General features: G+C 48.2%; 1 protein-coding gene across 1 annotated transcript in view; it reads right to left on the bottom strand.

Annotated features, from left to right (window-relative positions):
* The window catches only part of PLPP6 (phospholipid phosphatase 6), a 57,470-nt gene extending 52,711 nt beyond the window's left edge, over window positions 1-4,759 (bottom strand). Inside the window, exon 1 of the mRNA XM_044301958.1 lies at window positions 4,681-4,759. Coding sequence (XP_044157893.1) covers window positions 4,681-4,742 — 62 coding nt within the window. The 5' untranslated portion in view covers window positions 4,743-4,759. The remainder of the gene's footprint in view (window positions 1-4,680) is intronic.
* Window positions 4,760-14,701: the final 9,942 nt, after the last annotated feature.

Genomic DNA, 14,701 nt, shown 5'->3' with positions numbered 1-14,701 from the left:
TTACAGGTTATTGCAGGGCTCCTATAACTGGGGCCGCGCGAGAAAAAAAAAAAAAAAAAAAAGCTGCATGCATTCCGCATTTTATGAAACGTTCGGCCCATAATAGAACCACCCTATCCTATTTTTTGGGGTGACTTTTATTTATTTATTTCTGTTACGGCGCTCACCACATAGGAGATATTTTTTAATAATTTAATAGTTTGGACTTTTCGGACGCAGCGCTATGTAATATATTTATTTATTATTTATATATTTTATAATGTAAAATGGGGGATTTAAACTTAATATTTTAGTGTGTTTTTTTGAAAAAACTAAAAATCTTACAAAAATCGGCTGAAAATGAACATGTTTATTGTTAACATGTAGCTTTTTTTTTGTATGTCTTTCTTATTCATTTATACGTAATATTTTGGTGTTTGCGTTTTTTTTGTTTGTTTTTTACTTACTATTAGCCCCCTTAGGGGCTTGAACCCTTGTCCTATTCACCCTTATAGAGCTCTATTAGGGTGAATATGACTTTACACTCTACCTGCTGCCCTTGGCTTTGTGCACACAGGGTGTTGGGGGGGGGGGGGGGGGGGGAGAGGAGCGCACTTCGCCACCAATGAAGATAACTGACGTGTTAATACAAATATAGGAGGTGGGTGCTGGAATCAAATAGCCGGCCCCCGACCTCTATGACAAGGAGCTGCGATCAGCCACAGTTAACCACTCAGGTACTATTTGATTAAGGCACCCACCTCCTGTATTTGTATTAAAGGGGTTGTCCAGGTTCAGAGCTGAACCCGGACATACACTTATTTTCACCCCGGCAGCCCCCGAGCCTAGCATCGGAGCATCTCATGCTCCGATGCGCTCCAGTGCCCTGCGCTAGATCGCGCAGGCCACGGGCTCTTGTGTTTTCAATAACACACTGCCGGGCGGTAACTTCCGCCCAGCAGTGTGTTCGGTGACGTCACCGGCTCTGAGGGGCGGGCTTTAGCTCTGCCCTAGCCGTTTTACTGGCTAGGGCAGAGCCAAATCCCGCCTATCAGTGCCGGTGACGTCACCAGGGTTCCTGTCAGCCCCATGGAGAGCCCGGTACGTCACCGGAACTCTGAAAAATGCCTTTGCCCTGGGCAATTTAGCGCAGGGCAAAGGAGAGCATCGGAGCATGAACTGCTCCGATGCTCATGTGAGGGGGGCTGCCTGGGTGAAAATGGAGGGTTGTCCAGGTTCAGCTCTGAACCTGGACAACCCCTTTAACAGGTCAGTTATCCTCATTGGTGGCGCAGTGGCCACAGCCCATCCCCTCTTCCTCCCATGTCTCCTCTCACTGGCGGCAGCAACAGCAGCACAGGGGGAGAGACTCTCAGCTACGCCGCTGAGAAGAACATCAGCGGTGGGGCAGAGAACTATCATCTCCAACGCTGTATTCAACTGCAGAGCTGCGGCGGCGGGTCTAGTCGCAAATGGCGACAAGACTAAAAAGTCTTGTCGCCATTTGCAAATTCTAAGTCACATTGGCGACCATTTTGGTCGCCATCTGGAGCCCTGAACTTGGGGGCAGGAGGCAGTAAGAACCAGTGGTAATAACCAGTGAGCGCAGTCCTCTGCAGTGAAGGAAAGTGCTTACTGGTTATTGCAGGGCCCCTATAACTGGGGGGCAGGAGGAGGTAAGTACCAGTGAGCGACGTCCTCTGCAGTGAAGGAAAGTGCTTACTGGTTATTGCAGGGCCCCTATAACTGGGGGGCAGGAGGAGGTAAGTACCAGTGAGCGCCGTGCTCTCCAGTGAAGGAAAGTGCTTACTGGTTACTACAGGGCCCCTATAACTGGGGACAGGAGGCAGTAAGAACAAGTGGTAATAACCAGTGAGCTCTGTCCCCTGCAGTGAAGGAAAGTGCTTACGGGTTATTGCAGGGCCCCTATAACTGGGGGGCAGGAGGAGGTAAGTACCAGTGAGCGCCGTGCTCTCCAGTGAAGGAAAGTGCTTACTGGTTACTACAGGGCCCCTATAACTGGGGGCAGGAGGCGGTAAGTACCAGTGAGCGACGTCCTCTGCAGTGAAGGAAAGTGCTTACTGGTTATTGCAGGGCCCCTATAACTACAAAAAAGTTATAGGGGTCAGAATATGGTTATAGATTTTTATTTATTTTTTCCTCAGAGGTTTTAATTTTTATTTCAGTATTAACCTCCTTAGCGGTAATCCTGAGTGTGGCTCGGGGTCACATTACACTGCAAGCAGCGGTAACCCCGAGCAACACTCAGGACCGCCATGAGTTAATTTGAACAGCGCAGCGATGATGCGGATAGCACACAGTGTGCTGTCCGCATTTTCGGAGCGCGGCGCGAACTTCCAGCTGCAGCTCTGGAAGTTTGTACCACTCCAGGTGCAAGATTAAAGAAAATATCGTACCGCTAGGGAGGTTAAAACGCAAGAACAATTGTGTGGCATCATTGTAACCTTACAGACCTGGAGAATGAAGATAACAGGTCAATTTTACAGTATAGTGTACAGTGTAAAATCTCCTTACCCTCACTACACAGCGCGCTTCAGATTCATTGCTGGCTGGCTTCAATCCGCACGTAAGCAGTGTAATGGTAAGGAGATTTAACAAGACAAAAGACCGTGAGATCTAGGGTTGCCACCCTTCCGGGATTGACCCGGACAGTCTGGGTTTGTAATCCTGTGCCCGGGTACAAGCCTTTCTCAGACCCGGGCACAGGATTATTCATTCAAAGTGAACTGCAGTGTGTGTGGACGGACGTCCGACCGTCCGAGACTCTGATCGCATATTTAAGCTGTCACTCACTGCGGCGGCCGGGTGATCAGCTGAGCGCAGCGCTCCCGAGCCTCCCCCCTCCTCCCTCCTCTAGTCTACACTACTGTGATGCCAGGCAGTGCAGCGGCTCACTCACTGTTCAGTCTCCGGTCTCCTCCCTCCACCCCGCTCCTCCCCTGCTCCCAGTCCCTCCCTCCATCTCTCTGATAAGGAAGTCAGGTCCACACAGGAAGTGACATCAGAGAGAGAGGCAGGGAGGGAGAACTGAAATCATTCTTCTTCTCCAGACTCCAGTCCAGCAGCCTGCTCAAGTAGTGCCCAGCCCAGTGCCCTGCCTGCAGTGACCAAGACAGTCCTGACACCTGTCCTAGATAGACACTTCTAAAAAGGTATATAAAACATTTGAAGTGTGTAAATGTAACAGCTATTAAAGGGCTTCTACCACCAGAAATACTGCTATGTAGCTGACTGATATAGCGATGCGCCCATGTCAGCACTACATAACAGTATGTTTCTAACATTAGTCCCTGGAGCCGTTTTTGTAAAAAATGCACTTTTATTATATGCTAAGGAGCCTCTAGGTGCTATGTGGGCGTAAAATCAGCACCTAGAGGCTCCGTCCACTCACCCATTATCCCGCCCAGGTCCCCTGTTCTGCCCGCCCAGATCCTCTTGATTGATGTGACTGTCCACTGCATCGTTGACGAAATCCCGCGCCTGCGCCGTTCACTATGTCTTCGGCACAGGCGCAGTGAGTAAAGCCCTCTCTCCTGGTGCTGACTTCCTCACTGTGACGTAGTCGGCGCAAGCGCAGTGAGGAGTCCGGCACCAGGATCGCATCATTCACTCACTGCGCCTGCGCTGAAGACAGAAGTGAACAGCGCAGGCGCGGGATTTCGCCATTGATGCAGGGAACAGTGCATCAATCAAGAGGAGCTGGGCGGGCAGAACACTGGACCTAGGCGGGATAATGGGCGAGTGGATGGAGCCTCTAGGTGCTGATTTTACACCCACATAGCACCTAGAGGCTCATTAGTCATTAGCATATAATAAAAGTGCTTTTTTTTAGCAAAAACGGCTGCAGGGACTAATGTTAGAAACATACTGTTATGTAGTGCTGACATTAGCGCATCGCTATATCAGTCAGCTACATAACAGTATTTCTGGTGGTAGAAGCCCTTTAAACAGGTTTTTGAATCTGTCAATCATCAGAAAATATGTTACATTATGTAGCTGACTGAGGTTAGCGATGGGCTAATGTCAGCAGTACATAACAGTGTGTTTTATAACTCCCTGCCGGCCGCTGCTCTCTTAAAATAAAGACGTATAATATGCTAATGAGCCTCTTAAGGGGCGTAACGATCGCGGTGTGACAGCGACCAGGGGTGGAGGCGGGACATGGGTGTGGATGGAGGCGGGACATGGGTGGGGCCTGGAAGGGGGCCCTCCCCTCCCTTCTGTTCGGGTTTGGCTTGAAGAAAAGGTGGCAACCCTAGTCAGATCTCCTTACCCCCTGAGGGCGCGTCGCGCATCCATGATTTAGCACTAGTAATTTTACCTTACCCATGCTCTGGTACTGCGCTTGTACATTGATGAAAAATACAAAAAAAGTTATAGCTCTTGGAATGCAATTTAACAAAAATCTGCATGTTCACTAAGGGGTTAATACAACCAGATCCGGCGAAAACGGATGCATTAACAGCACAGATTGTGAAACGGAACAGAAAAAAAAAAAAAAGTTATGGCTCTTGAAAGACAAAGAAAAAAATGAAAGCACAAAAAGACTGTCCCAGTCCTTATGGGGTTAACAGAGACAAGACATGCACAGAGATAGAGAGCATACATGAAAGATGGGTGACACCGCTGGCATATGCAGCAGTATAAAGTGATCCATGTATGGGCTGGGGGCCCACTGACCTCGGGGTAAAGCACCTGTGCCGCAATCCAGACACCACTTCCGGCAACCAAGTCACCTGCATAAAACCTAGAATGTATTGGCTTCTCTGAGGGCATGACGTCATGGGATCATGTGACTGCTTCTTCCCGCCCCTTACCGACTTGCAGGAAAATAGCTGTAGAAAAGCAAAGCAAGAGCAGGGAGAGTGCAGGCCCTTTAACCGTGGTCAGTGATTTCTGGTGGGGGCTGTGTTTTTATGTAGTTTGTAGCCGGGTTTATAAGGCGTCTGAGAGCTGCTAGAAGGCTACATACTATGGTAGTAACTAGAATGGATTTGCTCCTGGCAGGTATGATGATGTCAGAGGAAGAAGTGGAGGCTCGTCATCCAGGGGGCGGGGCCTCGGAGCCTCGGATCTGCTGGAGATTCTACAGAGCAGGTTGATGGAGAGAGGAGCCGAGGCTGCAGGTGGCTGTGTGGATGAGGACATGACTGTTCTTTTTACTTGGGGGGATTTTTGCAGGGGCTGAAGGGAGGGGGAATAATCCTTGTACTGGAGACTGTATAAGTTTGGGGATTTAATTACAAGAGACTGTATGTTGAAGGGACTGAAGGTAGGGGAGAATTACATTTTACATGGGACTGTATGCTGGAGGGATCTGTGGGGGTAATATAATTTACATGGGACTGTAAGCTGGAGGGGCTGACGGTAGGGGGAGTGATGTATCTTACATGGGACTGTAAGCTGGAGGGGCTGAAGGTAGGGGGAGTGATGTATCTTACATGGGACTGTAAGCTGGAGGGGCTGAAGGTAGGGGGAGTGATGTATCTTACATGGGACTGTAAGCTGGAGGGGCTGAAGGTAGGGGGAGTGATGTATCTTACATGGGACTGTAAGCTGGAGGGGCTGAAGGTAGGGGGAGTGATGTATCTTACATGGGACTGTAAGCTGGAGGGGATGACGGTAGGGGGAGTGATGTATCTTACATGGGACTGTAGGCTGGAGGGGATGACGGTAGGGGGAGTGATGTATCTTACATGGGACTGTAGGCTGGAGGGGATGACGGTAGGGGGAGTGATGTATCTTACATGGGACTGTAGGCTGGAGGGGATGACGGTAGGGGGAGTGATGTATCTTACATGGGACTGTAGGCTGGAGGGGATGACGGTAGGGGGAGTGATGTATCTTACATGGGACTGTAGGCTGGAGGGGATGACGGTAGGGGGAGTGATGTATCTTACATGGGACTGTAGGCTGGAGGGGATGACGGTAGGGGGAGTGATGTATCTTACATGGGACTGTAGGCTGGAGGGGATGACGGTAGGGGGAGTGATGTATCTTACATGGGACTGTAGGCTGGAGGGGATGACGGTAGGGGGAGTGATGTATCTTACATGGGACTGTAGGCTGGAGGGGATGACGGTAGGGGGAGTGATGTATCTTACATGGGACTGTAGGCTGGAGGGGATGACGGTAGGGGGAGTGATGTATCTTACATGGGACTGTAGGCTGGAGGGGATGACGGTAGGGGGAGTGATGTATCTTACATGGGACTGTGGCCGCTGCGCCACCAATGAGACTTAACTTCTTAATATAAATATAGACTGCGTTTGCATCATCACATACCTGGCACCCGGTCTCAATAACAAGAAGCAGCGATCCCGCGAACCTTGGTTAATTGGCACGGTGCAGCGGGATCCCCGTCATTGAGGCCAGGTGAGAGATAAAAGGGACAAAATCACCGAGTGGCGCCTATCCGCTAATGCAATATAGTGGATGCTAGAGTAAAATGTATCCCAAAGAAAGAGTTTGGAGATAAATAAATGTGTGTTATATATATATATATATATATATATATATATATTTTTTGTGTTATATATTTTTTTTATTTTTTATTTAATGCCACTCAGTGATTATTATTATTTTTTTCCCTTTTATCTCTCTCCTGCTTTACTATATTGCTTTTCTGCATATAGTTTATCACCTAGGCTGCCCTGCTTGTTGGTTCTATAACCTCCCTGTTCAGCACTATCTGGACTTGACTACACTTTTTCCACTGCACTGTGTTCTCTACCTCTGGCGCCCTGTGTGTTCATCCCTTATCTCCTACCTTAGGAGTACAGGATTAACCCTCCTTTTTTTTTTCTCCCTATATTGGGGCCAGGTGCTGGCTGTGTGATAAGGCTGGCACCCGCAGTCTATACTTGTATTAAGAGGCTAATTAAATTCAGTGGTGGTGCAATGCACCCCAACCCGCCAGTACTAGAATCATTAGTGGTGCAGTGGTAGCTTCTGATCGGAGCCCCCGCAGTGAAATTGCAGGGCTCCGATCAGTTACTATGGCAGCCAGGACGCTGCTGAAGCCTTCCATAGTTGTAAGCTCTCTGCTGCCTTGTGCACTATGCGCAGGGCAGTGGGGAAAGTGTAAAGTCCTATTCACTCTAATAGAGCTCTATTAACCACTTCAGCCCCGCTAGGTGAAACCCCCTTCATGACCAGGCCACTTTTTACACTTCGGCACTACACTCCTTTCACCGTTTATTGCTCGGTCATGCAACTTACCATACAAATGAATTTTACCTCCTTTTCTTCTCACTAATAGAGCTTTCATTTGGTGGTATTTCATTGCTGCTGGCATTTTTACTTTTTTTGTTATTAATCAAAATGTAACGATTTTTTTGCAAAAAAATGACATTTTTCACTTTCAGCTGTAAAAATTTTGCAAAAAAAACGATATCCATATATAAATTTTTCGCCAAATTTATTGTTCTACATGTCTTTGATAAAAAAAAAATGTTTGGGCAAAAAAAAAAAATGGTTTGGGTAAAAGTTATAGCATTTACAAACTATGGTACAAAAATGTGAATTTCCGCTTTTTGAAACAGCTCTGACTTTCTGAGCACCTGTCATGATTCCTGAGGTTCTACAATGCCCAAACAGTAGAAAACCCCCACAAATGACCCCATTTCGAAAAGTAGACACCCTAAGGTATTCGCTGATGGGCATAGTGAGTTCATAGAACTTTTTATTTTTTGTCACAAGTTAGCGGAAAATGATCTTTTTTTTTTTTTTTTTTCTCTTTTTTCCTTACAAAGTCTCATATTCCACTAACTTGCGACAAAAAATAAAAAATTCTAGGAACTCGCCATGCCCCTCACGGAATACCTTGGGGTGTCTTCTTTCCAAAATGGGGTCACTTGTGGCGTAGTTATACTGCCCTGGCAATTTAGGGGCCCAAATGTGTGAGAAGTTTGCAATCAAAATGTGTTAAAAATGGCCTGCGAAATCCGAAAGGTGCACTTTGGAATATGTGCCCCTTTGCCCACCTTGTCTGCAAAAAAGTGTCACACATCTGGTATCGCCGTACTCAGAAGAAGTTGGGGAATGTGTTTTGGGGTGTCATTTTACATATACCCATGCTGGGTGAGAGAAATATCCTGGCAAAAGACAACTTTTCCAATTTTTTTTTATACAAAGTTGGCATTTGATCAAGATGTTTATCTCACCCAGCATGGGTATATGTAAAATGACACCCCAAAACACATTGCCCAACTTCTCCTGAGTACGGAGATACCAGATGTGTGACACTTTTTTGCAGCCTAGATGCGCAAAGGGGCCCAAATTCCTTTTAGGAGGGCATTTTTAGACATTTGGATCCCAGACTTCTTCTCATGCTTTAGGGCCCCTAAAAAGCCAGGGCAGTATAAATACCCCACATGTGACCCCACTTTGGAAAGAAGACACCCCAAGGTATCCAATGAGGGGCCTGGCAAGTTCATCGAAAATTTTTTTTTTTTGCATAAGTTAGCGGAAATTTTTTTTTTTTTTTTTTTTTTTCTCACAAAGTCTCACTTTCCGCTAACTTAGGACAAAAATGTCAATCTTTCATGGACTCAATATGCCCCTCAGCAAATACCTTGGGGTGTCTTCTTTCCAAAATGGGGTCAGTTGTGGGGTGTTTGTACTGCCCTGGCATTTGAGGGTCTCCGCAATCATTACATGTATGGCCAGCATTAGGAGTTTCTGCTATTCTCCTTATATTGAGCATACAGGTAATGAGATTTTTTTTTTCCGTTCAGCCTCTGGGCTGAAAGAAAAAAATGAACGGCACAGATTTCTTCATTCGCATCGATCAATGTGGATGAAAAAATCTCTGCCAAAAAAAAAAAATGGAGGGGAAAGGCGTCTGCCAGGACATAGGAGCTCCGCCCTACATCCATACCCACTTAGCTCGTATGCCCTGGCAAACCAGATTTCTCCATTCACATCAATCGATGTGGATGAATAAATCATTGCCGGGATTTTTTATTTTTTTTATATATATACAAAGTGTTTGCCAAAGCATAGGAACGCCGCCTCCTCCTCAGCTCGTATGCCTTGGCAAACGTATCTGTCACTGCAGAGGAGAAAATCCCGTCTTGCAGCGCCGCATACACCGACTTGCGTGTAATCTGACAGCAGCGCAATGCTTCTGTCAGAATGCACATCGGTGCTGCAGCTGGTCGAAGGTAAAAAAAGAAAAAACCAGGCCGCAACGCAATAATTTTATTAACTTTGCAACAGAACATATAAACTTTAACTTTTTTAACTGAACATTAACGTGTTTGCTTACTGGTGTGTTTTTTTTTTTTTTTTGTTTGTTTTTTTTACCTTTATAGAACAAACCTCTCCTTCCCCATGGGTCAATGTGCAAAGCGCAAATCGCCCAAAGATGTGGCGAAGTGCGTTATGCACTTTGTCCCATGTGAAAGGAGACGTTTGCAGCAGCAGTGAGTGAATGGGCCCTAATAGCCCTGTGTGCCTGTCCTGGTGAGATGATCCCTATGCTAATAGTGTACCTGTGAGTGGTACTTCCGGAAACACTCTCCAAAGCATAGGGCAGGGTGGTCCGGACAGTCAGGACAGAAATAGCGGGTGTCACGCCTTATTCCACTCCTGCTACAGACACGACATCTTTTTCGGGGTGACTGTTGGGTTGAGGTACCAGGAACGACATTGGGGAAATGTCGCTCGTGTAGACGGCTAACTACACTGGTGGTTGGGGCCACGGAACCTCCTGGATACAGGAGGTTCTTGATGATCTCTTCCTGAAATTTGAGGAAGGATCCAGTTCTCCCAGCCTTACTGTAGAGAACAAAACTATTGTACAGAGCCAATTGAATTAAATATACAGACACCTTCTTATACCAGCGTCTGGTGCGTCGGGAAACTAAATACGGAGACAACATCTGGTCATTGAAGTCCACCCCTCCCATGTGGAGGTTATAGTCGTGGACTGAGAGGGGCTTTTCAATGACACGGGTTGCTCGCTCAATTTGTATTGTCGTGTCTGCGTGAATGGAGGAGAGCATGTAAACGTCACGCTTGTCTCTCCATTTCACCGCGAGCAGTACAGTGCGGCCCTCTGCCCCCTTGCAAGACGGGTGGTAACGAGCCGTTGGGGGAAGCCCGCGCGACTAGTAGTCAGGGCAACCGACCGGCTCCAGGGTCTGATCTTTTCCCTCATAGACACGAAATTTGTGGGTATAGCCTGTGGCCCTTTCACAGAGCTTATACAATTTGACCCCATACCGGGCGCGCTTGCTTGGGATGTATTGTTTGAAGCCAAGGCGCCCGGTAAAATGTATCAGGGACTCGTCTATGCAGATGTTTTGCTCTGGGGTATAAATATCTGCAAATTTCTGGTTGAAATGGTCTATGAGGGGCCGAATTTTGTGGAGCCGGTCAAAAGCAGGGTGGCCCCTGGGACGGGAGGCGGTGTTGTCACTAAAGTGCAGGAACCGCAGGATGGCCTCAAAACGTGCCCTGGACATGGCAGCAGAGAACATGGGCATGTGATGAATCGGGTTTGTGGACCAATATGACCGCAATTCATGCTTTTTTGTCAGGCCCATGTTGAGGAGGAGGCCCAGAAAAGTTTTAAGTTCGGAAACTTGGACTGGTTTCCACCGGAAAGGCTGGGCATAAAAGCTTCCCGGGTTAGCGGTGATAAATTGTGTGGCATACCTGTTTGTTTCGGCCACAACTATGTCTAAAAGCGCCGCAGTCAAGAACAGCTCAAAAAATCCCAGGGCCGAACCGATCTGAGCTGTCTCAACCCGAACTCCAGACTGGGCAGTGAAAGGGAAAACTACAGGTGCGGCTGAAGTTGGGGACTGCCAATCAGGGTTTGCCAGCACCTCTGGGATTCTAGGGGCTCTACGGGCACGTCTTTGCGGTGGCTGCGACGGGGTCACTACTGCACGTGCCACCGTACCAGCTTCAACTGCCCTTCTGGTGCTCGCTACTTCACCATGTTCTACGGCAGTGCTGCTACTAGGTCCAGGGAGGGCTGGGCTGCTGGTGTATGCCTCACCACGTAATCTGACAGCAGCAGCCCCACTCTGCTGCTCTTGAAGCGGATCCTGCGCAACCTGCGGTCTAGCGACACGGGGCCGGGTACGCCTGGTGGTATCAGGGACCTCAGCCTCCTCGTCCGAACTTTGGGTCAGAGAGCCACTGCTTTCTACAGGTTCGTATTCTGACCCGCTGGATTCATCAGATGAGGGTTCCCACTCCTCATCCGACTGGGTCAGAAGCCTGTAGGCCTCTTCAGAAGAATACCCCCTGTTAGACATGTGGGCAACTAAATTTAGGGGTATTCCCTGAGACTACCCAAGAAAAAAAAAGCAAGCCTGTCTTACAAATGGGAGGCTAGCAAAGTACCGGAGGCCGCTGCGGTTGATAAAAAATATCAAAACTGATTTTTTTTATCGCCGCAGTGCGTGTAAAGTGAATGTGCAGAGATCAAAAAAAATATTTTTTTGGTCACTCCGGTGGGGCGGGTGTGGGCGAACGCACGTGTGGGCGACCGATCAGGCCTGATCGGGCAAACACTGCGTTTTGGGTGGAGGGCGAACTAAAGTGACACTAGTACTATTATAGATCTGACCGTGATCAGTTTTGATCACTTCCAGATACTATAAAAGTGCAAATGCTGATTAGCGATACGCTAATCAGCGAATAAGGGACTGCGGTGCGGTGGGCTGGGCGCTAACTGATCGCTAACTACCTAACCAAGGGGCCTAAACTATACCTAAAACCTAACGGTCAATAACAGTGAAAAAAAAAAGTGACAGTTTGCACTGATCACTTTTTTCTTTTCACTTGTGATTGACAGGGGTGATCAAAGGGTTAATTGGGGTTCAGGGGGGTGATCAGGGGCTAGTGTGTGGTGTTTGGTGTACTCACTGTGAAGCCTGCTCCTCTGCTGGATCCAACCGACGAAAAGAACCAGCAGAGGAGCAGGCAGCCATATAACAGATCATATTTCCAAATATGATCTGATATCTGGCACTTTGATTGGATTTTTTTAAAATCAGCAACCTGCCAGCCACGATCATTGGCTGGCAGGTTGCTGACGAAATACTGCTGTGCGAAATGCCGGCGCGAACTGCGCATGCGCGCGCGCATATTCGCATCATCTCGCGTAATCGCGAGATGACGCGTATATGCGTGACTGTGCGCAGCGCTGCCACCTCCGGACCGCACATCTGCGTTAGGCGGTCCAGAGGTGGTTAAGGTGACTAGGGCAAGAGTGCTAGCTCATAAGGGGGCTAAAAGTTGTTAAATAAAAAGTAGAAAAGAAAAAAGAATATTACAATTTTAAATCATCCCCATTTCCAATTTTACATAAAAAAAATATAAACAATAAAAAAAAATGTATCGCCATGTCCAAAAAAGTACAAACTATTAAAGTATTAAAAAATATATCCTATGCGGGGAACACTGTAACAGGGAAAAAAAAAAAAAAAAAACTGTTTGCCATTTTTTTTAATGGTAGGTGGAGTCTGCCCTTGTTCTTCTGTAGCACTGGCCAATCGCATTGCAGAGCTCACAGCCTGTGAGAAAATAACCTCCCAGGCTGTGAGCTCTGCGCTGCGATTGGCCAGCGCTACAGCAGAACAAGGGCAGACTCTGCCTACCATAACTTAGTGATCGGAGATACCGGAGGGCATAGCAGGAGAACGGAGCGGTGCCCAGGGATAATAGTAAGTGCAGTGAGATCTCCGGGCGCCGCTCTCCATGTCTGTATACTTAGTTCACATTGTCATAATCGGTGAAAGGTCCTCTTTAACAGTAGAGAGATAAGTACCGGCAATGGGGCGTTTGCGTCGGCAGCCCTGGGCCCAGTGTCAATGAGGGGCCCATTGCCACCCCAAACGCCCCAGTGCCATTACATATATATTTGCATTTTTCATTTGGCATTATGCGCAGCTCTATTGCTGCGCTGACAACAGCAGGCTGGGCCCGAGTGAGCAGCGGCTTCCTCCAATCAAGTAGCAGCTCACTGCCTGATGTGCCCGCCCCTCTGCGACGTCTGCTCCCACACCTGGCAGCCCTGCACTTACTTTTCCCAGCAGTGATGTCCCACATGCTGACCCTTCTCTTGCTTGTTAACCCCCAGCACTGCCTTCACTATTCCTAGGCTGTGTGAGAGGGCAGGAGGAAGCAGCAGCGCTCTCCGTGATAGAGCTGACAGGAAGACGGGCTGTTTGCTGCAGCAGTCAGACAGGAGCCTCAGCTCTGCTCACTGCATATGTAATCTTTCATATGGGACCTGCGGCATGTGCTGGATGCTCCAGATAGACGACCTCTGAGTGAAGGAAGGGACGTGACTAAAATTGCTCAGCTCTGCTCCCTGTTAGTAACAAATGTGAGACAGAGATCTAATGCTGTGGACCTGCAGAAGATCTGTCCCAGGGGTCACATTGACCAATGTGGACAGTTCTGCTGCAGTAATTAACCCTATAGGCTCTCCTCTGATTTACACCTATCCTAAAATAAATAACACTTAAAGGGTAAGGCCGAGTTCATATCCCGTCTTTCTATCCATTTCATGTATACATACAGTGGCATCCTTCATCATAGAGTTTGAAAGAAAAATGTATATGTTAATGTATACGTTATTTCTACTGGACTCTGCAGGATAGAAAAGCATTGGGTGCAGCACTTCTTTATCCCCCCCCCCCCCCCCCCCAACATGTACGTAAAAACGGATGGCAAAAACGTGATGTGAACACAGCCTAACCTTTTATTTAGCTCCTAATGTACCCTGCACCCTCACTAATCAGCTTTAACCCCTTTGGGACACAGCCTTATTTCACCTTAAAGAGGACCTTTCACTACAACATAAACTAAAAACTAACTAGATCAGTGGGCAGAGCGGCGCCCAGGGGTCCCCCTGCACTTACTAGTATGCCTGGGCGCCGCTCCGTTTGCCCGGTATAGGCTCCGGTGTCTGCGCTCCTTCTGACTGATTTTTTGTAGGAGGCGTGTCCCTTGCTGCAGCACTGGCCAATCGCAGCGCACAGCTCATAGCCAGGCTATGAGCTGTGCGCTGCGATTGGCCAGCAGTGCAGCAAGGGACACGCCTCCTACAAAAAATCAGTCAGAGGGAGCGCAGACACCGGAGCCTATACCGGGCGAATGGAGCGGCGCCCAGGCATACTAGTAAGTGCAGGGGGACCCCTGGGCGCCGCTCTGCCCACTGATCTAGTTAGTTTTTAGTTTATGCTGTAGTGAAAGGTCCTCTTTAAGGACCAGGCCATTTTTTGCAAATCTGACCAGTGAGTATTACTCATACAGCTTCCGGCCTGTGAGATCCAGGGCGGCTGGATCTCACAGGCTCGTCACCGAAAGGCAGCGCTATGCCTTCCATGCCATCGGGTCCCCCCTACAGCCGCATGGGGACCCGATGACACCACCTGCCGCAAACCGCAGGTCTGAATCGACCTGCGATTTGCAGCGATCGCCGACACGGGGGGTCACGGAACTCCCCCGCGCATTTAGCCAAGGTGCCTGCTCAATGATTTGAGCAGGCATCTTGTTCCGATCACCGGGCGGCGGTGATCGGAAATACCCATGACGTACCGGTACGTTTCCGTAAGTACCAGGACAACATGCCATACCGATACGTCATGTGTCCTGAAGAGGTTAATAATTGTACTTTTTATTGGGGGGGCCCAATTCTGAGTTTTGTTATGGGGCCCCATGATTTCTT

This window comes from Bufo gargarizans, chromosome 7 (assembly GCF_014858855.1).
Source record: "Bufo gargarizans isolate SCDJY-AF-19 chromosome 7, ASM1485885v1, whole genome shotgun sequence".
Classification (NCBI taxonomy): Eukaryota; Metazoa; Chordata; class Amphibia; order Anura; family Bufonidae; genus Bufo; species Bufo gargarizans.
The sequence above is the reverse complement of the archived record's forward strand: the minus strand, read 5'-3'. Positions and strand labels throughout refer to the sequence as shown.